We start from the raw sequence: 26,737 nt of genomic DNA on the forward strand, positions 1-26,737 counted from the left end.
CTCTCTCTCTCTCTCTCTCTCTCTCTCCCTCTGAATGTTTCTCTCTCTCTCTCTCCCTCTGACTGTTTCTCTCTCTCTCTCTCCCTCTGACTGTTTCTCTCTCTCTCTCTCCCTCTGACTGTTTCTCTCTCTCTCTCTCTCTCTCTTACCCTCTGACTGTTTCTCTCTCTCCCTCTGACTGTTTCTCTCTCTCTCTCTCCCTCTGACTGTTTCTCTCTCTCTCCCTCTGACTGTTTCTCTCTCTCTCTCTGACTGTTTCTCTCTCTCTCCCTCTGACTGTTTCTCTCTCTCTCTCTCTGACTGTTTCTCTCTCTCTCCCTCTGACTGTTTCTATCTCTCTCCCTCTGACTGTTCCTCTCTCTCTCCCTCTGTTTCTCTCTCTCTCTCTCTCTCTCCCTCTGACTGTTTCTCTCTCTCTCCCTCTGACTGTTTCTCTCTCTCTCTCCCTCTGACTGTTTCTCTCTCTCTCACTCTCTCTGACTGTTTCTCTCTCACTCTCTCTCCCTCCCTCTGACTGTTTCCCTCTCTCTCCCTCTGACTGTTTCTCTCTCTCTCTCCCTCTGACTGTTTCTCTCTCTCCCTCTGACTGTTTCTCTCTCTCTCCCTCTCACTGTTTTATCTCTCTCTCTCCCTCTGACTGTTTCTCTCTCTCTCTCACCCTCTGTCTGTTTCTCTCTCTCTCACTCTCTCTGACTGTTTCTGTCTCCCTCCCTCTGACTGTTTCTCTCCATCTCCCTTTGACTGTTTCTCTCTCTCTCCCTCTGACTGTTTCTCTCTCTCTCCCTCTGACTGTTTCTCTCTCTCTCCCTCTGAATGTTTCTCTCTCTCTCCCTCTGAATGTTTCTCTCTCTCCCTCTGACTGTTTCTCTCTCTCTCCCTCTGACTGTTTCTCTCTCTCCCACTGATGGTTTCCCTATCTCTCTCTCTCTCTCCCTCTGACTGTTTCTCTCTCTCCCACTGACGGTTTCCCTCTCTCTCTCTCTCTCTCCCTCTGACTGTTTCTCTCTCGAGGGAGTGCCGCACTGTCGGAGAGTCAGTACTGAGGGAGCGCCGCACTGTCGGAGGGTCAGTGCTGAGGGAGTGCCGCACTGTCGGAGGGTCAGTGCTGAGGGAGAGCCGCACTGTCGGAGGATCAGTACTGAGGGAGGGCCGCACTGTCGGAGGGTCAGTGCTGAGGGAGTGCCGCACTGTCGGAGGATCAGTACTGAGGGAGCGCCGCACTGTCGGAGGGTCAGTACTGAGGGAGTGCCGCACTGTCGGAGGGTCAGTGCTGAGGGAGAGCCGCACTGTCGGAGGATCAGTACTGAGGGAGGGCCGCACTGTCGGAGGGTCAGTGCTGAGGGAGTGCCGCACTGTCGGAGGATCAGTACTGAGGGAGGGCCGCACTGTCGGAGGGTCAGTGCTGAGGGAGTGCCGCACTGTCGGAGGGTCAGTACTGAGGGAGTGCCGCACTGTCGGAGGGTCAATACTGAGGGAGGGCCGCACTGTCGGAGGATCAGTACTGAGGGAGGGCCGCACTGTCGGAGGGTCAGTGCTGAGGGAGTGCCGCACTGTCGGAGGATCAGTACTGAGGGAGTGCCGCACTGTCGGAGGGTCAATACTGAGGGAGTGCCGTACTGACGGAGGGTCAGTACTGAGGGAGTGCTGCACTGTCGGAGGGTCAGTACTGAGGGAGTGCCGCACTGTCGGAGGGTCAGTACTGAGGGAGGGCCGCACTGTCGGAGGGTCAGTGCTGAGGGAGTGCCGCACTGTCGGAGGGTCAGTACTGAGGGAGTGACGCACTGTCGGAGGGTCAATACTGAGGGAGTGCCGTACTGACGGAGGGTCAGTACTGAGGGAGTGCTGCACTGTCGGAGGGTCAGTACTGAGGGAGTGCCGCACTGTCGGAGGGTCAGTACTGAGGGAGTGCAGCACTGTCGGAGGGTCAGTACTGAGGGAGTGCAGCACTGTCGGAGGGTCAGTACTGAGGGAGTGCCGCACTGTCGGAGGGTCAGTACTGAGGGAGTGCAGCACTGTCGGAGGGTCAGTACTGACGGAGTGCCGCACTGTCGGAGGGTCAGTAGTGAGGGAGTGCAGCACTGTCGGAGGGTCAGTACTGAGGGAGTGCAGCACTGTCGGAGGGTCAGTACTGAGGGAGTGCCGCACTGTCGGAGGGTCAGTACTGAGGGAGTGCCGCACTGTCGGAGGGTCAGTGCTGAGGGAGTGGGCACTGTCGGAGGGTCAGTACTGAGGGAGTGCCACACTGTCGGAGGGTCAGTACTGAGGGAGTGCCGCACTGTCGGAGGGTCAGTACTGAGGGAGTGCCGCACTGTCGGAGGGTCAGTACTGAGGGAGTGCCGCACTGTCGGAGGGTCAGTACTGAGGGAGGGCCGCACTGTCGTACGGTCAGTACTGAGGGAGTGCCACACTGTCGGAGGGTCAGTACTGAGGGAGTGCCGCACTGTCGGAGGGTCAGTACTGAGGGAGGGCCGCACTGTCGGAGGGTCAGTACTGAGGGAGGGCCACACTGTCGGAGGGTCAGTACTGAGGGAGTGCGGCACTGTCGGAGGGTCAGTACTGAGGGAGTGCCGCACTGTCGGAGGGTCAGTACTGAGGGAGTGCAGCACTGTCGGAGGGTCAGTACTGAGGGAGTGCGGCACTGTCGGAGGGTCAGTACTGAGGGAGTGCCGCACTGTCGGAGGGTCAGTACTGAGGGAGTGCCGCACTGTCGGAGGGTCAGTACTGAGGGAGTGCAGCACTGTCGGAGGGTCAGTACTGAGGGAGTGCAGCACTGTCGGAGGGTCAGTACTGAGGGAGTGCCGCACTGTCGGAGGGTCAGTACTGAGGGAGTGCAGCACTGTCGGAGGGTCAGTACTGAGGGAGTGCAGCACTGTCGGAGGGTCAGTGCTGAGGGAGAGCCGCACTGTCGGAGGGTCAGTACTGAGGGCGTGCCGCACTGTAGAGGAGGGTCAGTACTGAGGGAGTGTCGCACTGTCGGAGGGTCAGTGCTGAGGGAGTGCCGCACTGTTGGAGGGTCAGTACTGACGGAGTGCCGCACTGTCGGAGGGTCAGTGCTGAGGGATCGCCGCACTGTCGGAGGGTCAGTACTGAGGGAGGGCCGCACTGTCGGAGGGTCAGTACTGACGGAGTGCCGCACTGTCGGAGGGTCAGTGCTGAGGGAGTGCAGCACTGTCGGAGGGTCAGTACTGAGGGAGTGCAGCACTGTCGGAGGGTCAGTACTGAGGGAGTGCCGCACTGTCGGAGGGTCAGTGCTGAGGGAGCGCCGCACTGTCAGAGGGTCAGTACTGAGGGAGGGCCGCACTGTCGGAGGGTCAGTACTGAGGGAGGGCCGCACTGTCAGAGGGTCAGTGCTGAGGGAATGCCGCACTGTCGGAGGGTCAGTACTGAGGGAGTGCCGCACTGTCGGAGGGTCAGTACTGAGGGAGTGCCGCACTGTCGGAGGGTCAGTGCTGAGGGTGTGCCGCACTGTCGGAGGGTCAGTACTGAGGGAGTGCCGCACTGTCGGAGGGTCAGTACTGAGGGAGTGCCGCACTGTCGGAGGGTCAGTGCTGAGGGTGTGCCGCACTGTCGGAGGGTCAGTACTGAGGGTGGGCCGCACTGTCGGAGGGTCAGTGCTGAGGGAGCGCCGCACTGTCAGAGGGACAGTACTGAGGGAGTGCAGCACTGTCGGAGGGTCAGTACTGAGGGAGTGCAGCACTGTCGGAGGGTCAGTGCTGAGGGAGCGCCGCACTGTCGGAGGGTCAGTGCTGAGGGAGAGCCGCACTGTCGGAGGGTCAGTACTGAGGGAGAGCCGCACTGTCGGAGGGTCAGTGCTGAGGGAGTGCCGCACTGTCGGAGGGTCAGTACTGAGGGAGTGCCGCACTGTCAGAGGGTCAGTACTGAGGGAGTGCAGCACTGTCGGAGGGTCAGTACTGAGGGAGTGCCGCACTGTCGGAGTGTCAGTACTGACGGAGTGCCGCACTGTCGGAGGGTCAGTACTGAGGGAGTACAGCACTGTCAGAGGGTCAGTACTGAGGGAGTGCCGCACTGTCGGATGGTCAGTACTGAGGGAGAGCCGCACTGTCGGAGGGTCAGTACTGAGGGAGTGCCGCACTGTCGGAGGGTCAGTACTGAGGGAGAGCCGCACTGTCGGAGGGTCAGTACTGAGGGAGTGACGCACTGTCGGAGGGTCAGTACTGAGGGAGTGCAGCACTGTCGGAGGGTCAGTACTGAGGGAGTGCAGCACTGTCGGAGGGTCAGTACTGAGGGAGTGCCGCACTGTCGGAGGGTCAGTACTGAGGGAGTGCCGCACTGTCGGAGGGTCAGTACTGAGGGAGTGCCGCACTGTCGGAGGGTCAGTACTGAGGGAGTGCAGCACTGTCGGAGGGTCAGTACTGAGGGAGTGCAGCACTGTCGGAGGGTCAGTGCTGAGGGAGAGCCGCACTGTCGGAGGGTCAGTACTGAGGGAGTGCCGCACTGTCGGAGGGTCAGTGCTGAGGGAGTGCCGCACTGTCGGAGGGTCAGTGCTGAGGGAGTGCCGCACTGTCGGAGGGTCAGTACTGAGGGAGTGCCACACTGTCAAAGGGTCAGTGCTCAGGGAGCGCCGCACTGTCGGAGGGTCAGTACTGAGGGAGTGCCGCACTGTCGGAAGGTCAGTACTGAGGGAGGGCCGCACTGTCGGAGGGTCAGTACTGAGGGAGGGCCGCACTGTCGGAGGGGCAATGCTGAGGGAGCGCCGCACTGTCGGAGGGTCAGTGCTGAGGGAGGGCCGCACTGTCGCAGGGTCAGTGCTGAGGGAGCGCCGCACTGTCGGAGGGTCAGTACTGAGGGAGTGCCGCACTGTCGGAAGGTCAGTACTGAGGGAGTGCCGCACTGTCGGAGGGTCAGTGCTGAGGGAGCGCCGCACTGTCGGAGGGTCAGTACTGAGGGAGTGCCGCACTGTCGGAGGGTCAGTGCTGAGGGAGCGCCGCACTGTCGGAGGGTCAATACTGAGGGAGTGCCGCACTGTCGGAGGGTCAGTACTGAGGGAGTGCCGCACTGTCGGAGGGTCAGTACTGAGGGAGTGCCGCACTGTCGGAGGGTCAGTGCTGAGGGAGAGCCGCACTGTCGGAGGATCAGTACTGAGGGAGGGCCGCACTGTCGGAGGGTCAGTGCTGAGGGAGTGCCGCACTGTCGGAGGGTCAGTGCTGAGGGAGTGCCGCACTGTCGGAGGGTCAGTACTGAGGGAGTGCCGCACTGTCGGAGGGTCAGTGCTGAGGGAGAGCCGCACTGTCGGAGGATCAGTACTGAGGGAGGGCCTCACTGTCGGAGGGTCAGTGCTGAGGGAGTGCCGCACTGTCGGAGGGTCAGTGCTGAGGGAGTGCCGCACTGTCGGAGGGTCAGTACTGAGGGAGTGCCGCACTGTCGGAGGGTCAGTACTGAGGGAGTGCCGCACTGTCGGAGGGTCAATACTGAGGGAGTGCCGTACTGACGGAGGGTCAGTACTGAGGGAGTGCTGCACTGTCGGAGGGTCAGTACTGAGGGAGTGCCGCACTGTCGGAGGGTCAGTACTGAGGGAGTGCAGCACTGTCGGAGGGTCAGTACTGAGGGAGTGCAGCACTGTCGGAGGGTCAGTACTGAGGGAGTGCCGCACTGTCGGAGGGTCAGTACTGAGGGAGTGCCGCACTGTCGGAGGGTCAGTACTGAGGGAGTGCAGCACTGTCGGAGGGTCAGTACTGAGGGAGTGCAGCACTGTCGGAGGGTCAGTACTGAGGGAGTGCCGCACTGTCAGAGGGTCAGTACTGAGGGAGTGCCGCACTGTCGGAGGGTCAGTGCTGAGGGAGTGCAGCACTGTCGGAGGGTCAGTACTGAGGGAGTGCCGCACTGTCAGAGGGTCAGTACTGAGGGAGTGCTGCACTGTCGGAGGGTCAGTACTGAGGGAGTGCCGCACTGTCGGAGGGTCAGTACTGAGGGAGTGCCGCACTGTCGGAGGGTCAGTACTGAGGGAGTGCCGCACTGTCGGAGGGTCAGTACTGAGGGAGTGCAGCACTGTCGGAGGGTCAGTGCTGAGGGAGAGCCGCACTGTCGGAGGGTCAGTACTGAGGGAGTGCCGCACTGTAGAGGAGGGTCAGTACTGAGGGAGTGCCGCACTGTCGGAGGGTCAGTACTGAGGGAGTGCAGCACTGTCGGAGGGTCAGTGCTGAGGGAGAGCCGCACTGTCGGAGGGTCAGTACTGAGGGAGTGCCGCACTGTAGAGGAGGGTCAGTACTGAGGGAGTGTCGCACTGTCGGAGGGTCAGTGCTGAGGGAGCGCCGCACTGTCGGAGGGTCAGTACTGAGGGAGTGCAGCACTGTCAGAGGGTCAGTACTGAGGGAGTGCCGCACTGTCGGATGGTCAGTACTGAGGGAGAGCCGCACTGTCGGAGGGTCAGTACTGAGGGAGTGCCGCACTGTCGGAGGGTCAGTACTGAGGGAGTGCAGCACTGTCGGAGGGTCAGTGCTGAGGGAGCGCCGCACTGTCGGAGGGTCAGTACTGAGGGAGTGCAGCACTGTCAGAGGGTCAGTACTGAGGGAGTGCCGCACTGTCGGATGGTCAGTACTGAGGGAGAGCCGCACTGTCGGAGGGTCAGTACTGAGGGAGTGCCGCACTGTCGGAGGGTCAGTACTGAGGGAGAGCCGCACTGTCGGAGGGTCAGTACTGAGGGAGTGACGCACTGTCGGAGGGTCAGTACTGAGGGAGTGCAGCACTGTCGGAGGGTCAGTACTGAGGGAGTGCAGCACTGTCGGAGGGTCAGTACTGAGGGAGTGCCGCACTGTCGGAGGGTCAGTACTGAGGGAGTGCCGCACTGTCGGAGGGTCAGTAATGAGGGAGTGCCGCACTGTCGGAGGGTCAGTACTGAGGGAGTGCAGCACTGTCGGAGGGTCAGTACTGAGGGAGTGCAGCACTGTCGGAGGGTCAGTGCTGAGGGAGAGCCGCACTGTCGGAGGGTCAGTACTGAGGGAGTGCCGCACTGTCGGAGGGTCAGTGCTGAGGGAGTGCCGCACTGTCGGAGGGTCAGTGCTGAGGGATTGCCGCACTGTCGGAGGGTCAGTACTGAGGGAGTGCCGCACTGTCGCAGGGTCAGTGCTGAGGGAGCACCTCACTGTCGCAGGGTCAGTGCTGAGGGAGCGCCGCACTGTCGGAGGGTCAGTACTGAGGGAGTGCCGCACTGTCGGAGGGTCAGTACTGAGGGAGTGCCGCACTGTCGGAGGGTCAGTACTGAGGGAGTGCCGCACTGTCGGAGGGTCAGTGCTGAGGGAGCGCCGCACTGTCGGTGGGTCAGTACTGAGGGAGTGCCGCACTGTCGGTGGGTCAGTACTGAGGGAGTGCCGCACTGTCGGTGGGTCAGTACTGAGGGAGTGCCGCACTGTCGGGGGGTCAGTACTGAGGGAGCGCCGCTCTGTCGGAGGGTCAGTACTGAGGGAGCGCCGCACTGTCGGAAGGTCAGTGCTGAGGAAGAGCCGCACTGTCGGAGGGTCAGTACTGAGGGAGTGCCGCGCTGTGGAGGGTCAGTGCTGAGGGAGTGCCGCACTGTCGGAGGGTCAGTGCTGAGGGAGTGCCGCACTGTCGGAGGGTCAGTACTGAGGGAGCGCCGCGCTGTCGGAGGGTCAGTACAGAGGGAGTGCCGCACTGTCGGAGGGTCAGTACTGAGGGAGTGCGCACTGTCGGAGGGTCAGTACTGAGGGAGTGCTGCACTGTTGGAGGGTCAGTACTGAGGGAGTGTCGCACTGTCGGAGAGTCAGTGCTGAGGGACAGCCGCACTGTCGGAGGGTCAGTACTGTGGGGGTGCCGCACTGTCGGAGGGTCAGTACTGAGGGAGTGTCGCACTGTCGGAGGGTCAGTACTGAGGGAGTGTCGCACTGTCGGAGGGTCAGTACTGAGGGAGTGTCGCACTGTCGGAGGGTCAGTACTGAGGGAGTGACGCACTGTCGGAGGGTCAGTACTGAGGGAGTGCCGCACTGTCGGAGGGTCAGTACTGAGGGAGTGCCGCACTGTCGGAGGGTCAGTGCTGAGGGAGTGCAGCACTGTCGGAGGGTCAGTACTGAGGGAGCGCCGCACTGTCGGAGGGTCAGTGCTGAGGGAGCGCCGCGCTGTCGGAGGGTCAGTACAGAGGGAGTGCTGCACTGTTGGAGGGTCAGTACTGAGGGAGTGTCGCACTGTCGGAGGGTCAGTGCTGAGGGATAGCCGCACTGTCGGAGGGTCAGTACTGTGGGAGTGCCGCACTGTCGGAGGGTCAGTACTGAGGGAGTGTCGCACTGTCGGAGGGTCAGTACTGAGGGAGTGTCGCACTGTCGGAGGGTCAGTACTGAGGGAGTGTCGCACTGTCGGAGGGTCAGTACTGAGGGAGTGACGCACTGTCGGAGGGTCAGTACTGAGGGAGAGCCGCACTGTCGGAGGGTCAGTACTGAGGGAGTGCCGCACTGTCGGAGGGTCAGTGCTGAGGGAGTGCAGCACTGTCGGAGGGTCAGTACTGAGGGAGCGCCGCACTGTCGGAGGGTCAGTGCTGAGGGAGTGCTGCACTGTCGGAGGGTCAGTACTGAGGGAGAGCCGCACTGTCGGAGGGTCAGTACTGAGGGAGGGCTGTACTGTCGGAGGGTCAGTACTGAGGGAGCGCCGCACTGTCGGAGGGTCAGTACTGAGGGAGTGCCGCACTGTCGGAGGGTCAGTACTGAGGGAGAGCCGCACTGTCGGAGGGTCAGTACTGAGGGAGTGCCGCACTGTCGGAGGGTCAGTGCTGAGGGAGCGCCGCACTGTCGGAGGGTCAGTACTGAGGGAGTGCCGCACTGTCGGAGGGTCAGTACTGAGGGAGCGCCGCACTGTCGGAGGGTCAGTGCTGAGGGAGTGCCGCACTGTCGGAGGGTCAGTACTGAGGGTGTGCCGCACTGTCGGAGGGTCAGTACTGAGGGAGAGCCGCACTGTCGGAGGGTCAGTGCTGAGGGAGCGCCGCACTGTGGGAGGGTCAGTACTGAGGGAGCGCCGCACTGTCGGAGGGTCAGTACTGAGGGAGTGCCGCACTGTTGGAGGGTCAGTGCTGAGGGAGTGCCGCACTGTCGGAGGGTCAGTGCTGAGGGAGCGCCGCACTGTCGGAGGGTCAGAACTGAGGGAGCGCCGCACTGTGGGAGGGTCAGTACTGAGGGAGCGCCGCACTGTCGGAGGGTCAGTACTGAGGGAGTGCCGCACTGTTGGAGGGTCAGTGCTGAGGGAGTGCCGCACTGTCGGAGGGTCAGTACTGAGGGAGTGCCGCACTGTCAGAGGGTCAGTACTGAGGGAGCGCCGCACTGACGGAGGGTCAGTACTGAGGGAGTGCCGCACTGTCGGAGGGTCAGTACTGAGGGAGTGCCGCATTGTCAGAGGGTCAGTACTGAGGGAGTGCCGCACTGTCGGAGGGTCAGTGCTGACGGAGAGCCGCACTGTCGGAGGGTCAGTACTGAGGGAGTGCCGCACTGTCGGAGGGTCAGTACTGAGGGAGTGCCGCACTGTCGGAGGGTCAGTACTGAGGGAGAGCCGCACTGTCGGAGGGTCTGTACCGAGGGAGTGCCGCACTGTCGGAGGGTCAGTGCTGAGGGAGTGCAGCACTGTCGGAGGGTCAGTACTGAGGGAGTGCCGCACTGTCAGAGGTTCAGTACTGAGGGAGAGCCGCACTGTCGGAGAGTCAGTACTGAGGGAGTGCCGCACTGTCAGAGGGTCAGTACTGAGGGAGCGCCGCACTGTCGGAGGGTCAGTGCTGAGGGAGTGCAGCACTGTCGGAGGGTCAGTGCTGAGGGAGTGCAGCACTGTCGGAGGGTCAGTGCTGAGGGAGTGCAGCACTGTCGGAGGGTCAGTACTGAGGGAGTGCCGCACTGTCAGAGGGTCAGTACTGAGGGAGCGCCGCACTGTCGGAGGGTCAGTACTGAGGGAGTGCTGCACTGTCGGAGGGTCAGTACTGAGGGAGGGCCGCACTGTCGGAGGGTCAGTACTGAGGGAGTGCCGCACTGTCGGAGGGTCAGTACTGAGGGAGTGCCGCACTGTCGGAGGGTCAGTGCTGAGGGAGGGCCGCACTGTCGGAGGGTCAGTACTGAGGGAGAGCCGCACTGTCGGAGAGTCAGTACTGAGGGAGGGCCGCACTGTCGGAGGGTCAGTACTGAGGGAGCGCCGCACTGTCGGAGGGTCAGTACTGAGGGAGCGCCGCACTGTCGGAGGGTCAGTACTGAGGGAGCGCCGCACTGTCGGAGGGTCAGTACTGAGCGAGCGCCGCACTGTCGGAGGGTCAGTACTGAGGGAGGGCCGCACTGTCAGAGGGTCAGTACTGAGGGAGGGCCGCACTGTCGGAGAGTCAGTACTGAGGGAGTGCCGCACTGTCGGAGAGTCAGTACTGAGGGAGTGCCGCACTGTCAGAGGGTCAGTACTGAGGGAGCGCCGCACTGTCGGAGGGTCAGTGCTGAGGGAGTGCAGCACTGTTGGAGGGTCAGTGCTGAGGGAGTGCAGCACTGTCAGAGGGTCAGTACTGAGGGAGTGCCGCACTGTCAGAGGGTCAGTACTGAGGGAGCGCCGCACTGTCGGAGGGTCAGTACTGAGGGAGTGCTGCACTGTCGGAGGGTCAGTACTGAGGGAGGGCCGCACTGTCGGAGGGTCAGTACTGAGGGAGTGCCGCACTGTCGGAGGGTCAGTACTGAGGGAGTGCCGCACTGTCGGAGGGTCAGTGCTGAGGGAGGGCCGCACTGTCGGAGGGTCAGTACTGAGGGAGAGCCGCACTGTCGGAGAGTCAGTACTGAGGGAGGGCCGCACTGTCGGAGGGTCAGTACTGAGGGAGCGCCGCACTGTCGGAGGGTCAGTACTGAATGGAGCGCCGCACTGTCGGAGGGTCAGTACTGAGGGAGCGCCGCACTGTCGGAGGGTCAGTACTGAGGGAGCGCCGCACTGTCGGAGGGTCAGTACTGAGGGAGCGTCGCACTGTCGGAGGGTCAGTACTGAGGGAGTCCCGCACTGTCGGAGGGTCAGTACTGAGGGAGCGCCGCACTGTCGGAGGGTCAGTACTGAGGGAGGGCCGCACTGTCGGAGGGTCAGTACTGGGGGAGTGCCGCACTGTCGGAGGGTCAGTACTGAGGGAGTGCCGCACTGTCGGAGGGTCAGTACTGGGGGAGTGCCGCACTGTCGGAGGGTCAGTACTGAGGGAGTGCCGCACTGTCGGAGGGTCAGTGCTGAGGGAGTGCCGCACTGTCGGAGGGTCAGTACTGAGGGAGTGCCGCACTGTCGGAGGGTCAGTACTGAGGGAGCCCCGCACTGTGGGAGGATCAGTGCTGAGGGAGTGCCGCACTGTCGGAGGGTCAGTACTGAGGGAGTGCTGCACTGTCGGAGGGTCAGTACTGAGGGAGGGCCGCACTGTCGGAGGGTCAGTAGTGAGGGAGTGCCGCACTGTCGGAGGGTCAGTACTGAGGGAGTGCCGCACTGTCGGAGGGTCAGTGCTGAGGGAGGGCTGCACTGTCGGAGGGTCAGTACTGAGGGAGAGCCGCACTGTCGGAGAGTCAGTACTGAGGGAGGGCCGCACTGTCGGAGGGTCAGTACTGAGGGAGCGCCGCACTGTCGGAGGGTCAGTACTGAGGGAGCGCCGCACTGTCGGAGGGTCAGTACTGAGGGAGCGCCGCACTGTCGGAGGGTCAGTACTGAGGGAGCGCCGCACTGTCGGAGGGTCAGTACTGAGGGAGGGCCGCACTGTCAGAGGGTCAGTACTGAGGGAGAGCCGCACTGTCGGAGAGTCAGTACTGAGGGAGTGCCGCACTGTCGGAGGGTCAGTACTGAGGGAGCGCCGCACTGTCGGAGGGTCAGTGCTGAGGGAGTGCAGCACTGTCGGAGGGTCAGTGCTGAGGGAGTGCAGCACTGTCAGAGGGTCAGTACTGAGGGAGTGCCGCACTGTCAGAGGGTCAGTACTGAGGGAGCGCCGCACTGTCGGAGGGTCAGTACTGAGGGAGTGCTGCACTGTCGGAGGGTCAGTACTGAGGGAGGGCCGCACTGTCAGAGGGTCAGTACTGAGGGAGTGCCGCACTGTCGGAGGGTCAGTACTGAGGGAGTGCCGCACTGTCGGAGAGTCAGTACTGAGGGAGTGCCGCACTGTCGGAGGGTCAGTGCTGAGGGAGGGCCGCACTGTCGGAGGGTCAGTACTGAGGGAGAGCCGCACTGTCGGAGAGTCAGTACTGAGGGAGGGCCGCACTGTCGGAGGGTCAGTACTGAGGGAGCGCCGCACTGTCGGAGGGTCAGTACTGAGGGAGCGCCGCACTGTCGGAGGGTCAGTACTGAGGGAGCGCCGCACTGTCGGAGGGTCAGTACTGAGGGAGCGCCGCACTGTCGGAGGGTCAGTACTGAGGGAGCGTCGCACTGTCGGAGGGTCAGTACTGAGGGAGTCCCACACTGTCGGAGGGTCAGTACTGAGGGAGCGCCGCACTGTCGGAGGGTCAGTACTGAGGGAGGGCCGCACTGTCGGAGGGTCAGTACTGGGGGAGTGCCGCACTGTCGGAGGGTCAGTACTGAGGGAGTGCCGCACTGTCGGAGGGTCAGTACTGGGGGAGTGCCGCACTGTCGGAGTGTCAGTACTGAGGGAGTGCCGCACTGTCGGAGGGTCAGTACTGAGGGAGTGCCGCACTGTCGGAGGGTCAGTACTGAGGGAGTGCCGCACTGTCGGTGTGTCAGTACTGAGGGAGTGCCGCACTGTCGGAGTGTCAGTGCTGAGGGAGTGCCGCACTGTCGGAGGGTCAGTGCTGAGGGAGTACCGCACTGTCGGAGGGTCAGTACTGAGGGAGTGCTGCACTGTCGGAGGGTCAGTGCTGAGGGAGTGCCGCACTGTCGGAGGGTCAGTACTGAGGGAGTGCCGCACTGTCGGAGGGTCAGTACTGAGGGAGGGCCGCACTGTCGGAGGGTCAGTACTGAGGGAGTGCCGCACTGTCGGAGGGTCAGTACTGAGGGAGGGCCGCACTGTCGGGGGGTCAGTGCTGAGGGAGTGCCGCACTGTCGGAGGGTCAGTACTGAGGGAGAGCCGCACTGTCGGAGGGTCAGTACTGAGGGAGCGCCGCACTGTCGGAGGGTCAGTACTGAGGGTGGGCCGCACTGTCGGAGGGTCAGTACTGAGGGAGTGCCGCACTGTCGGAGGGTCAGTACTGTGGGAGGGCCGCACTGTCGGAGGGTCAGTACTGAGGGAGTGCTGCACTGTCGGAGGGTCAGTGCTGAGGGAGTGCCGCACTGTCGGAGGGTCAGTACTGAGGGAGTGCCGCACCGTCGGAGGGTCAGTGCTGAGGGAGTACCGCATGGTGGAGGGTCAGTACTGAGGGAGCGCCGCACTGTCGGAGGGACAGTGCTGAGGGAGTGCCGCACTGTCGGAGGGTCAGTACTGAGGGAGCGCCGCACTGTCGGAGGGTCAGTACTGAGGGAGAGCCGCACTGTCGGAGGGTCACTACTGAGGGAGTGCCGCACTGTCGGAGGGTCAGTGCTGAGGGCGTACCGCACTGTCTGAGGGTCAGTACAGAGGGAGCGGAGCACTGTCGGTGGGTCAGTACTGGGGGAGTGCCGCACTGTCGGAGGGTCAGTACTGAGGGAGTGCTGCACTGTCGAAGGGTCAGTACTGAGGGTGGGCCGCACTGTCGGAGGGTCAGTACTGAGGGAGTGCTGCACTGTCGGAGGGTCAGTACTGAGGGTGGGCCGCACTGTCGGGGGGTCAGTACTGAGCGAGTGCCGCACTGTCGGAGGGTCAGTACTGAGGGAGCGCCGCACTGTCTGAGGGTCAGTACAGAGGGAGCGGAGCACTGTCGGTGGGTCAGTACTGAGGGAGTGCCGCACTGTCGGAGGGTCAGTACTGAGGGAGTGCCGCACTGTCGGAGGGTCAGTACTGAGGGAGTGCCGCACTGTCGGAGGGTCAGTACTGAGGGAGTGCTGCACTGTCGGAGGGTCAGTACTGAGGGAGTGCCGCACTGTCGGAGGGTCAGTACTGAGGGAGTGCCGCACTGTCGGAGGGTCAGTACTGAGGGAGTGCCGCACTGTCGGAGGGTCAGTACTGAGGGAGTGCTGCACTGTCGGAGCGACAGTACTGAGGGAGTGCCGCACTGTCGGAGGGTCAGTACTGAGGGAGTGCCGCACTGTCGGAGGGTCAGTACTGAGGGAGTGCCGCTCTGTCGGAGTGTCAGTACTGAGGGAGTGCCGCACTGTCGGATGGTCAGTACTGTGGGAGTGCCGCACTGTAGGAGGGTCAGTGCTGAGGGAGTGCCGCACTTTCGGAGGGTCAGTACTGAGGGAGGGCCGCACTGTCGGAGGGTCAGTACTGAGGGAGTGCCGCACTGTCGGAGGGTCAGTGCTGAGGGAGTGCCGCACTTTCGGAGGGTCAGTGCTGAGGGAGGGCCGCACTGTCGGAGGGTCAGTCCTGAGGGAGTCCCGCACTGTCGGAGGATTTGTGCTGAGGGAGGGCCGCACTGTCGGAGGGTCAGTACTGAGGGAGGGCCGCACTGTCGGAGGGTCAGTACTGAGGGAGTCCCGCACTGTCGGAGGATTTGTGCTGAGGGAGGGCCGCACTGTCGGAGGGTCAGTACTGAGGGAGTGCCGCACTGTCGGAGGGTCAGTACTGAGGGAGGGCCGCACTGTCGGAGGGTCAGTGCTGAGGGAGGGCCGCACTGTCGGAGGGTCTGTGCTGAGGTAGGGTCGCACTGTCGGAGGGTCAGTGCTGAGGGAGTGCCGCACTGTCGGAGGGTCAGTGCTGAGGGAGTGCGGCACCGTCGGAGGGTCAGTGCTGAGGGAGTAACGCACTGTCGGAGGGTCAGTACTGAGGGAGTGCCGCACTGTCAGAGGGTCAGTACTGAGGGAGTGCCGCACTGTCGGAGGGTCAGTACTGAGGGAGTGCCGCACGGTCGGAGGGTCAGTGCTGAGGGAGTGCTGCACTGTTGGAGGGTCAGTACTGAGGGAGCGCCGCACTGTCGGAGGGTCAGTACTGAGGGAGTGCCGCACTGTCGGAGGGTCAGTACTGAGGGAGTGCCGCACGGTCGGAGGGTCAGTGCTGAGGGAGTGCTGCACTGTTGGAGGGTCAGTACTGAGGGAGCGCCGCACTGTCGGAGGGTCAGTACTGAGGGAGTGCCGCACTGTTGGAGGGTCAGTACTGAGGGAGTGCCGCACTGTCGGAGGGTCAGTACTGAGGGAGTGCCGCACTGTTGGAGGGTCAGTACTGAGGGAGTGCCGCACTGTCGGAGGGTCAGTGCTGAGGGAGTGCCGCACTGTCGGAGGGTCAGTACTGAGGGAGTGCAGCACTGTCGGAGGGTCAGTACTGAGGGAGTGCCGCACTGTCGGAGGGTCAGTACTGAGGGAGAGCCGCACTGTCGGAGGGTCAGTGCTGAGGGAGTGCCGCACTGTCGGAGGGTCAGTGCTGAGGGAGTACCGCTCTGTCGGAGGGTCAGTACTGGGGGAGTGCCGCACTGTCGGAGGGTCAGTACTGAGGGAGTGCCGCACTGTCGGAGGGTCAGTACTGAGGGAGGGCCGCACTGTCGGAGGGTCAGTACTGAGGGAGGGCCGCACTGTCGGAGGGTCAGTGCTGAGGGAGTGCTGCACTGTCGGAGGGTCAGTACTGAGGGAGGGCCGCACTGTCGGAGGGTCAGTGCTGAGGGAGTGCCGCTCTGTCGGAGGGTCAGTACTGAGGGAGTGCCGCACTGTCGGAGGGTCAGTACTGAGGGAGCGCCGCACTGACGGAGGGTCAGTACTGAGGGAGTGCCGCACTGTCGGAGGGTCAGTACTGAGGGAGGGCCGCACTGTCGGAGGGTCAGTGCTGAGGGAGTGCCGCACTGTCGGAGGGTCAGTACTGAGGGAGTGCCGCACTGTCGGAGGGTCAGTACTGGGGGAGTGCCGCACTGTCGGAGGGTCAGTACTGAGGGAGTGCCGCACTGTCGGAGGGTCAGTACTGAGGGAGGGCCGCACTGTCGGAGGGTCAGTACTGAGGGAGGGCCGCACTGTCGGAGGGTCAGTGCTGAGGGAGTGCCGCACTGTCGGAGGGTCAGTACTGAGGGAGTGCCGCACTGTCGGAGGGTCAGTACTGAGGGAGTGCCGCACTGTCGGAGGGTCAGTACTGAGGGAGGGCCGCACTGTCGGAGGGTCAGTGCTGAGGGAGTGCCGCACTGTCGGAGGTTCAGTACTGAGGGAGAGCCGCACTGTCGGAGCGACAGTACTGAGGGAGTGCCGCACTGTCGGAGGGTCAGTACTGAGGGAGGGCCGCACTGTCGGAGTGTCAGTGCTGAGGGAGGGCCGCACTGTCGGAGGGTCAGTACTGAGGGAGGGCCGCACTGTCGGAGGGTCACTGCTGAGTGAGGGCCGCACTGTCGGAGGGTCAGTACTGAGGGAGTCCCGCACTGTCGGAGGGTCTGTGCTGAGGGAGGGTCGCACTGTCGGAGGGTCAGTGCTGAGGGAGGGCCGCACTGTCGGAGGGTCAGTACTGAGGGAGTGCCGCACTGTCGGAGGGTCAGTACTGAGGGAGTGCCGCACAGTCGGAGGGTCAGTACTGAGAGAGCGCCGCACAGTCGGAGGGTCAGTACTGAGGGAGTGCAGCACTGTCGGAGGGTCAGTACTGAGGGAGTGCCGCACTGTCGGAGGGTCAGTACTGAGGGAGTGCCGCACTGTCGGAGGGTCAGTACTGAGGGAATGCCGCACTGTCGGAGGGTCAGTACTGAGGGAGAGCCGCACTGTCGGAGGGTCAGTACTGAGGGAGAGCCGCACTGTCGGAGGGTCAGTACTGAGGGAGTGCCGCACTGTCGGGGGGTCAGTGCTGAGGGAGGGCCGCACTGTCGGAGGGTCAGTACTGAGGGAGCGCCGCACTGTCGGAGGGTCAGTACTGAGGGAGTGCCGCACTGTCGGAGAGTCAGTACTGAGGGAGGGCCGCACTGTCGGAGGGACAGTACTGAGGGAGCGCCGCACTGTCAGAGAGTCAGTACTGAGGGAGAGCCGCACTGTTGGAGGGTCAGTACTGAGGGAGTGCCGCACTGTCGGAGGGTCAGTACTGAGGGAGTGCCGCACTGTCAGAGAGTCAGTACTGAGGGAGAGCCGCACTGTCGGAGGGTCAGTACTGAGGGAGTGCCGCACTGTCGGAGGGTCAGTACTGAGGGAGTGCCGCACTGTCGGAAGGTCAGTACTGAGGGAGTGCCGCACTGTTGGAGGGTCAGTACTGAGGGAGTGCCGCACTGTCGGAAGGTCAGTACTGAGGGAGTGCCGCTCTGTCGGAGGGTCAGTACTGAGGGAGCGCCGCACTGTCGGAGGGTCAGTACTGAGGGAGCGCCGCACTGTCGGAGGGTCAGTACTGAGGGAGTGCCGCACTGTCGGAGGGTCAGTACTGAGGTAGCGCCGCACTGTCATCGGGTCAGTACGGAGGGAGTACCGCACTGTCGGAGGGTCAGTACTGAGGGAGTGCCGCACTGTCGGAGGGTCAGTACTGAGGGAGTGCCGCACTGTCGGAGGGTCAGTGCTGAGGGAGTGCCGCACTGTCGGAGGGGTCAGTACTGAGGGAGTGCCGCACTGTCGGAGGGTCAGTACTGAGGGAGTGCCGCACTGTCGGAGGGTCAGTACTGAGGGAGTGCCGCACTGTCGGAAGGTCAGTACTGAGGGAGTGCCGCACTGTCGGAGGGTCAGTGCTGAGGGAGGGCCTCACTGTCGGAGGGTTAGTACTGAGGGAGTGCCGCACTGTCGGAGGGTCAGTACTGAGGGAGTGCCGCACTGTCGGAGGGTCAGTACTGAGGGAGAGCCGCACTGTCGGAGGGTCAGTACTGAGGGAGTGCCGCACTGTCGGAGGGTCAGTACTGAGGGATTGCCGCACTGTCAGAGGGTCAGTGCTGAGGGAGTGCCGCACTGTAGGAGGGTCAGTGCTGAGGGAGGGCCGCACTGTCGGAGGGTCAGCACTGAGGGAGTGCCGCACTGTGGGAGGGTCAGTACTGAGGGAGTGCCGCACTGTCGGAGGGTCAGTACTGAGGGAGTGCCGCACTGTCGGAGGGTCAGAACTGAGGGAGTGCCGCACTGTCGGAAGGTCAGTACTGAGGGAGTGCCGCACTGTGGGAGGGTCAGTACTGAGGGAGTGCCGCACCGTCGGAGGGTCAGTACTGAGGGAGAGCCGCACTGTCGGAGGGTCAGTACTGAGGGAGCGCCGCACTGTCGGAGGGTCAGTACTGAGGGAGGGCCGCACTTTCGGAGGGTCAGTACTGAGGGAGAGCCGCACTGTCGGAGGGTCTGTGCTGAGGGAGTGCCGCACTGTCGGAGGGTCAGTACTGAGGGAGAGCCGCACTGTCGGAGGGTCAGTACAGAGGGAGTGCTGCACTGTTGGAGGGTCAGTAATGAGGGAATGCCGCACTGTCGGGGGGTCAGTGCTGAGGGAGTGCCGCACTGTCGGAGGGGTCAGTACTGAGGGAGTGCCGCACTGTCGGAGGGTCAGTGCTGAGGGAGTGTCGCACTGTCGGAGGGTTAGTGCTGAGGGAGCGCCGCACTGTCGGAGGGTCAGTACTGAGGGAGTGTCGCACTGTCGGAGGGTCAGTACTGAGGGAGTGCCGCACTGTCGGATGGTTAGTGCTGAGGGAGGGCCGCACTGTCAAAGGGTCAGTACTGAGGGAGTGTCGCACTGTCGGAGGGTCAGTACTGAGGGAGTGCCGCACTGTCGGAGGGTCAGTACTGAGGGAGTGCCGCACTGTCGGAGGGTCAGTACTGAGGGAGAGCCGCACTGTCGGAGGGTCAGTTCTGAGGGAGTGCCGCACTGTCGGAGGGTTAGTGCTGAGGGAGGGCCGCACTGTCGGAGGGTCAGTACTGAGGGAGTGTCGCACTGTCGGAGGGTCAGTACTGAGGGAGTGCCGCACTGTCGGAGGGTCAGTACTGAGGGAGTGCCGCACTGTCGGAGGGTCAGTGCTGAGGGAGTGCCGCACTGTCGGAGGGTCAGTACTGAGGGAGTGCCGCACTGTCGGAGGGTCAGTACTGAGGGAGTGCCGCACTGTCGGAGGGTCAGTACTGAGGGAGTGCCGCACTGTCGGACGGCCTGTGCTGAGGGAGAGCCGCACTGTCGGAGGGTCAGTACTGAGGGAGCGCCGCACTGTCGGAGGGTCAGTACTGAGGGAGCGCCGCACTGTCGGAGGGTCAGTGCTGAGGGAGTGCCGCACTGTCGGAGGGTCAGTACTGAGGGAGCGCCGCACTGTCGGAGGGTCAGTACTGAGGGAGCGCCGCACTGTCGGAGGGTCAGTACTGAGGGAGAGCCGCACTGTCGGAGGGTCAGTACTGAGGGAGTGACGCACTGTCGGAGGGTCAGTACTGAGGGAGTGCCGCACTGTCGGAGGGTCAGTACTGAGGGAGGGCCGCACTGTCGGACGGTCAATACTGAGGGAGGGCCGCACTGTCGGACGGTCAATACTGAGGGAGTGCCGCACTGTCGGAGGGTCAGTACTGAGGGAGTGCCGCACTGTCAGAGGGTCACTGCTGAGGGAGCGCCGCACTGTCGGAGGGTCAGTACTGAGGGCATGCCGCACTGTCGGAGGGTCAGTACTGAGGGAGTGCCGCACTGTCGGAGGGTCATTACTGAGGGAGTGCCGCACTGTGGGAGGGTCAGTACTGAGGGAGTGCCGAACTGTCGGAGGGTCAGTGCTGTGGGAGTGCCGCACTGTCGGAGGGTCAGTGCTGTGGGAGTGCCGCACTGTCGGAGGGTCAGTACTGAGGGAGCGCCGCATTGTCGGAGGGTCAGTACTGAGGGAGAGCCGCACTGTCGGAGGGTCATTACTGAGGGAGTGCCGCACTGTGGGAGGGTCAGTACTGAGGGAGTGCCGAACTGTCGGAGGGTCAGTGCTGTGGGAGTGCCGCATTGTCGGAGGGTCAGTGCTGTGGGAGTGCCGCACTGTCGGAGGGTCAGTACTGAGGGAGTGCAGCACTGTCGGAGGGTCAGTACTGAGGGAGCGCTGCACTGTCGGAGGGTCAGTACTGAGGGAGTGCCGCACTGTCGGAAGGTCAGTACTGAGGGAGTGCCGCACTGTCGGAGGGTCAGTACTGAGGGAGTGCCGCACTGTCGGAAGGTCAGTACTGAGGGAGTGCCGCACTGTTGGAGGGTCAGTACTGAGGGAGTGCCGCACTGTCGGAAGGTCAGTACTGAGGGAGTGCCGCTCTGTCGGAGGGTCAGTACTGAGGGAGCGCCGCACTGTCGGAGGGTCAGTACTGAGGGAGCGCCGCACTGTCGGAGGGTCAGTACTGAGGGAGCGCCGCACTGTCGGAAGGTCAGTACTGAGGGAGTGCCGCACTGTCAGAAAGTCAGTACTGAGGGAGTGCCGCACTGTCGGAGGGTCAGTGCTGAGGGAGGGCCTCACTGTCGGAGGGTCAGTACTGAGGGAGTGCCGCACTGTCGGAGGGTCAGTGCTGAGGGAGTGCCGCACTGTCGGAGGGTCAGTACTGAGGGAGAGCCGCACTGTCGGAGGGTCAGTACTGAGGGAGTGCCGCACTGTAGGAGGGTCAGTGCTGAGGGAGGGCCACACTGTCAGAGGGTCAGTGCTGAGGGAGTGCCGCACTGTAGGAGGGTCAGTGCTGAGGGAGGGCCGCACTGTCGGAGGGTCAGCACTGAGGGAGTGCCGCACTGTGGGAGGGTCACTGCTGAGGGAGTACCGCACTGTCGGAGGGTCAGTACTGAGGGAGTGCCGCACTGTCGGAGGGTCAGTACTGAGGGAGTGCCGCACTGTCGGAGGGTCAATACTGAGGGAGTGCCACACTGTCGGAGGGTCAGTGCTGAGGGAGTGCCACACTGTCGGAGGGTCAGTACTGAGGGAGTGCCGCACTGTCGGAGGGTCAGTACTGAGGGAGTGCCACACTCTCAGAGGGTCAGTTTTGAGGGAGTGCCGCACTGTCAGAGGGTCAGTACTGAGGGAGTGCCGCACTGTGGGAGGGTCAGTACTGAGGGAGTGCCGCACCGTCGGAGGGTCAGTACTGAGGGAGAGCCGCACTGTCGGAGGGTCAGTACTGAGGGAGCGCCGCACTGTCGGAGGGTCAGTACTGAGGGAGGGCCGCACTTTCGGAGGGTCAGTACTGAGGGAGAGCCGCACTGTCGGAGGGTTAGTGCTGAGGGAGAGCCGCACTGTCGGAGGGTCAGTACAGAGGGAGTGCTGCACTGTTTGAGGGTCAGTAATGAGGGAATGCCGCACTGTCGGGGGGTCAGTGCTGAGGGAGTGCCGCACTGTCGGAGGGTCAGTACTGAGGGAGTGTCGCACTGTCGGAGGGTTAGTGCTGAGGGAGTGCCGCACTGTCTGAGGGTCAGTCCTGAGGGAGTGTCGCACTGTCGGAGGGTCAGTACTGAGGGAGTGCCGCACTGTCGGATGGTTAGTGCTGAGGGAGGGCCGCACTGTCAGAGGGTCAGTACTGAGGGAGTGTCGCACTGTCGGAGGGTCAGTACTGAGGGAGTGCCGCACTGTCGGAGGGTCAGTACTGAGGGAGTGCCGCACTGTCGGAGGGTCAGTACTGAGGGAGAGCCGCACTGTCGGAGCGTCAGTACTGAGGGAGTGCCGCACTGTCGGAGGGTTAGTGCTGAGGGAGGGCTGCACTGTCGGAGGGTCAGTACTGAGGGAGTGTCGCACTGTCGGAGGGTCAGTACTGAGGGAGTGCCGCACTGTCGGAGGGTCAGTACTGAGGGAGTGCCGCACTGTCGGACGGTCAGTGCTGAGGGAGTGCCGCACTGTCGGAGGGTCAGTACTGAGGGAGTGCCGCACTGTCGGAGGGTCAGTACTGAGGGAGTGCCGCACTGTCGGAGGGTCAGTACTGAGGGAGTGCCGCACTGTCGGACGGTCTGTGCTGAGGGAGAGCCGCACTGTCGGAGGGTCAGTACTGAGGGAGCGCCGCACTGTCGGAGGGTCAGTACTGAGGGAGCGCCGCACTGTCGGAGGGTCAGTGCTGAGGGAGAGCCGCACTGTCGGAGGGTCAGTACTGAGGGAGCGCCGCACTGTCGGAGGGTCAGTACTGAGGGAGCGCCGCACTGTCGGAGGGTCAGTACTGAGGGAGAGCCGCACTGTCGGAGGGTCAGTACTGAGGGAGTGACGCACTGTCGGAGGGTCAGTACTGAGGGAGTGTCGCACTGTCGGAGGGTCAGTACTGAGGGAGTGCCGCACTGTCGGAGGGTCAGTACTGAGGGAGTGTCGCACTGTCGGAGGGTCAGTACTGAGGGAGGGCCGCACTGTCGGACGGTCAGTACTGAGGGAGGGCCGCACTGTCGGACGGTCAATACTGAGGGAGTGCCGCACTGTCGGAGGGTCAGTACTGAGGGAGTGCCGCACTGTCAGAGGGTCACTGCTGAGGGAGCGCCGCACTGTCGGAGGATCAGTACTGAGGGCATGCCGCACTGTCGGAGGGTCAGTACTGAGGGAGTGCCGCACTGTCGGAGGGTCAGTACTGAGGGAGAGCCGCACTGTCGGAGGGTCATTACTGAGGGAGGGCCACACTGTCGGAGGGTCAGTACTGAGGGAGTGCCGCACTGTCGGAGGGTTAGTACTGAGGGAGTGCCGCACTGTGGGAGGGTCAGTACTGAGGGAGTGCCGCACTGTCGGACGGTCAGTACTGAGTGAGGGCTGCACTGTCGGAGGGTCAGTGCCGAGGGAGTGCCGCACTGTCGGAGGGTCAGTACTGAGGGAGAGCCGCACTGTCGGAGGGTCAGTGCTGAGGGAGTGCCGCACTGTCGGAGGGTCAGTACTGAGGGAGAGCCGCACTGTCGGAGGTTCAGTACTGAGGGAGCGCCGCACTGTCAGAGGGACAGTACTGAGGGAGTGCCGCACTGTCGGAGGGTCAGTGCTGAGGGAGTGCCGCACTGTCGAAGGGTCAGTACTGAGGGAGAGCCGCACTGTTGGAGGGTTTGTGCTGAGGGAGCGCCGCACTGTCAGACGGTCAGTACTGAGGGAGTGCCGCACTGTCGGAGGATCAGTACTGAGGGAGTGCCGCACTGTCGGATGGTCAGTGCTGAGGGAGTGCGCACTGTCAGAGGATCAGTACTGAGGGAGTGCCGCACTTTCGGAGGGTCAGTACTGAGGGAGTGCCGCACTGTCGGAGGGTCAGTACTGAGGGAGTGCCGCACTGTCGGATGGTCAGTGCTGAGGGAGTGCCGCACTGTCGGAGGATCAGTACTGAGGGAGTGCCGCACTGTCGGAGGGTCAGTACTGTGGGATTGCCGCATTGTCGGATGGTCAGTGCTGAGGGAGAGCCGCACTGTCGGAGGGTCAGTGCTGAGGGAGCCCCGCACTTTTCGTATGGACAGTACTGAGGGAACGTAGCATTCATTCTCTCTTCAACGTATCGCAGCTTGCCAGTCTCAATCTCTCGTGGTTGAGTTTAATTTGCGCTTTGTTTCTCCAAGTTGTCCAACACACCTCATCTGACGGATCCAATTCATGGGAGCGCTGTGATCTGAGAGGTTGTGATCATTCTCTCTCTCTCTCTCCCTCTCCCTCTCTCTCCCCCTGTCTCTCTCCCACACCCTCCCTCACCCTCCGTTTCACCCCTCTCGCTCTCTCCCTCTCTCCTCCTCTTTGTCTCCCTCCCTCTCTCCCCCTCTCTGTCTCTATCTCTCCCTCCCTCTCCCTTTCCCGTTCTCGCCCCCCCCCCTCCCCTCCCCCCTCCCCCCTCCCTCTGCCCTCTCTCTCTCTCTGTTGAAGTGCACGAGGACCTACAGGTAATGTGTGGCCCACGCTGGCTGGAGCTCAGTATTCTCCTGTGCCCAGTCTATCATTCCGGATACGATGAGGGAATGCTGGCCATGAACGGCCGCTTCGGCGATCCGGATTGTTACGGACAGGCCGACTGGAATTCCACAGCCCCGCGACTGCGTTTCCGATTTCCCATCCCGGACACAGCCGTCAGCAAGTGTGGTCACACCTTCCAGGTACGGGGAAAGTGGGGGGAAGGGTCCCTCGGTTTAGGGGAGGGAGTCACAGAGATGTCCAGCACGGAAACAGACCCTTCGGCCCAACCCGTCCATGCCGACCCAGATATCCCAACCCAATCTAGTCCCACCTGCCAGCACCCGGCCCATATCCCTCCAAACCCTTCCTATTCATATACCCATCCAAATGCCTCTTAAATGCTGTAATTGTACCAGCCCCCACCACTTCCTCTGGCAGCTCATTCCATACACATACCACCCTCTGGGTGAAAAAGTTGCCCCTTCGGTCCCTTTTATATCTTTCGCCTCTCACCCTAAACCTATGCCCCTCTAGTTCTGGACTCCCCCACCCCAGGGGAAAAGACTTTGCCTATTTACCCTATCCATGCCCCTCATGATTTTATAAACCTCTATAAGGTCACCCCTCAGCCTCCGACGCTCCAGGGAAAACAGCCCCAGCCTGTTCAGCCTCTCCCTGTAGCTCAGACCCTCCAACCCTGGCAACATCCTTGTAAATCTTTTCTGAACCCTTTCAAGTTTCACAACATCTTTCCGATAGGAAGGAGACCAGAATTGCACGCAATATTCCAACAGTGGCCTAACCAATGTCCTGTACAGCCGCAACATGACCTCCCAACTCCTGTACTCAATACTCTGACCAATAAAGGAAAGCATACCAAACGCTGCCTTCACTATCCTATCGACCTGCGACCCCACTTTCAAGGAGCTATGAACCTGCACTCCAAGGTCTCTTTGTTCAGCAACACTCCCTCGGACCTTACCATTAAGTGTATAAGTCCTGCTAAGATTTGCTTTCCCAAAATGCAGCACCTCGCATTTATCTGAATTAAACTCCATCTGCCACTTCTCAGCCCATTGGCCCATCTGGTCCAGATCCTGTTGTAATCTGAGGTAACCCTCTTCGCTGTCCACTACACCTCCAATTTTGGTGTCATCTGCAAACTCACTAACTGTACCTCTTATGCTCGCATCCAAATCATTCATATCGGCCCATCTGATCAAGGTCGATGGGGGTGAGGGATCCCACAGTTTTGGGGGAGTGAGGGGGGTGAGGGGCCCTACAGTTTTGGGGGAATGAGGGGGTGAGGGGTCCCATAGTTTGGGGGGAATGAGGGGGGTGAGGGGTCCCACATTTTAGGGGATGAAGGGGGTGAGGGGTCCCACAGTTTTGGGAGAATGAGGGGGTGAGGGGTCCCACAGTTTTGGGGGAATGAGGGGGGTGAGGGGTCCCACAGTTTTTGGGGAATGAGGGGGTGAGGGGGTCCCACAGTTTTGGGGGAATGAGGGGGGTGAGGGGTCCCACAAGTTTGGAGGTGAAGGGAGTGAGGGGTCTCACAGTTTTGGGGGTGAGAGGTCCCACAGTTTTGGGGGAGTGAGGGGGGTGAGGGGTCCCACAGTTTTGAGGGAGTGAGGGGGTGAGGAGTCCCACAGTTTGGGGGAAATGAGGGGGGTGAGGGGTCCCACTGTTTGGGGGGAATGAGGGGGGTGAGGAGTTCCACAGTTTTGGGGGGGTAAGGGGTCCCACAGTTTTGGGGGTGAGGGGTCCCACACTTTTGGGGGTGAAGGGGGTGAGGGGTCCCACAGTTTTGGGGGTGAAGGGGGTGAGGGATCCCACAGTTTTGGGGGAATGAGGGGGTGAGGGCTCCCACAGGTTTGGGGGTGAAGGGGTGAGGGGTCCCACAGTTTTGGGGGTGAAGGTGGTGAGGGGTCCCACAGTTTTGGGGGAATGAGGGGGTGAGGGCTCCCACAGGTTTGCGGGTGAAGGGGTGAGGGGTCCCACAGTTTTGGGGGTGAAGGGGGTGAGGGGTCCCACAGTTTTGGGGGTGAGGGAGGTGAGGGATCCCACAGTTTTGGGGGAATGAGGGGGTGAGGGCTCCCACAGGTTTGGGGGTGAAGGGGTGAGGGGTCCCACAGTTTTGGGGGAATGAGGGGGTGAGGGCTCCCACAGTTTTGGGGGGTAAGGGGTCCCACAGTTTTGGGGGGTAAGGGGTGAGGTGTCCCACAGTTTTGGGGGAATGAGGGGGGTGAGGGGTTCCACATTTTGGGGGAGTGAGGGGGGTGAGGGGTCGCACAGTTTTGGGTGAGTGAGGGGGGTGAGGGGTCCCACAGTTTTGGGGGAATGAGGGGGTCAGGTGTCCCACAGTTTTGGGGGAATGAGGGGGTCAGGTGTCCCACAGTTTTGGGGGTGAAGGGGGTGAGGGATCCCACAGTTTTGGGGGTGAAGGGGGTTAGGGATCCCACAGTTTTGGGGGTGAAGGGGCTGAGGGGTCCCACAGTTTTGGGGGAATGAGGGGGTCAGGGGTCCCACAGTTTTGGGGGTGAAGGGGGTGACGGGTCCCACAGTTTGGGGGGAATGAGGGGGGTGAGGGGTCCCACAGTTTTGGGGAATGAGGGGGGTGAGGGGTACCACAGTTTTGGGGGGAAAAAGGGGGTGAGGGGTCCCACAGTTTTGGGGGAATGAGGGGGGTGAGGGGTCCCACAGTTTTGGGGTTGGGGGGGGGAGGTGTCCCACAGTTTTGGGGGTGAAGAGGTCCCACAGTTTGTGGGGAGTGAGGGGGGTGAGGGGTCCCACAGTTTTGGGGGTGAAGAGGTCCCACAGTTTGTGGGGAGTGAGGGGGGTGAGGGGTCCCACAGTTTTGGGGGAATGAGGGGGGTGAGGGGTCCCACAGTTTTGGGGGAATGAGGGGGGTGAGGGGTCACACAGTTTTGGGGGAATGAGGGGGCGAGGGGTCCAACAGTTTTGGGGGAATGAGGGGGGTGAGGGGTCACACAGTTTTGGGGGAATGAGGGGGCGAGGGGTCCAACAGTTTGGGGGAATGAGGGGGGTGAGGGGTCCCACAGTTTTGGGGTTGGGGGGGGAGGTGTCCCAGAGTT

The 26,737-nt window shown here is 62.4% G+C and overlaps 1 protein-coding gene across 1 annotated transcript in view; it reads left to right on the top strand.

Moving 5' to 3' along the window:
• Positions 1–26,737, top strand: part of LOC148146077 (zona pellucida-like domain-containing protein 1) — a 129,657-nt gene that overhangs the window by 49,620 nt on the left and 53,300 nt on the right. The window contains exon 2 of the mRNA XM_087998672.1: positions 23,616–23,842. Coding sequence (XP_087854798.1) covers positions 23,636–23,842 — 207 coding nt within the window. The 5' untranslated portion in view covers positions 23,616–23,635. The remainder of the gene's footprint in view (positions 1–23,615; positions 23,843–26,737) is intronic.

The sequence above is a fragment of the Chiloscyllium plagiosum genome, unplaced genomic scaffold, assembly GCF_037043375.1.
Source record: "Chiloscyllium plagiosum isolate Xiang-an unplaced genomic scaffold, Cpla_swu_hap1 HiC_scaffold_21, whole genome shotgun sequence".
In the NCBI taxonomy this organism is placed as follows: domain Eukaryota; kingdom Metazoa; phylum Chordata; class Chondrichthyes; order Orectolobiformes; family Hemiscylliidae; genus Chiloscyllium; species Chiloscyllium plagiosum.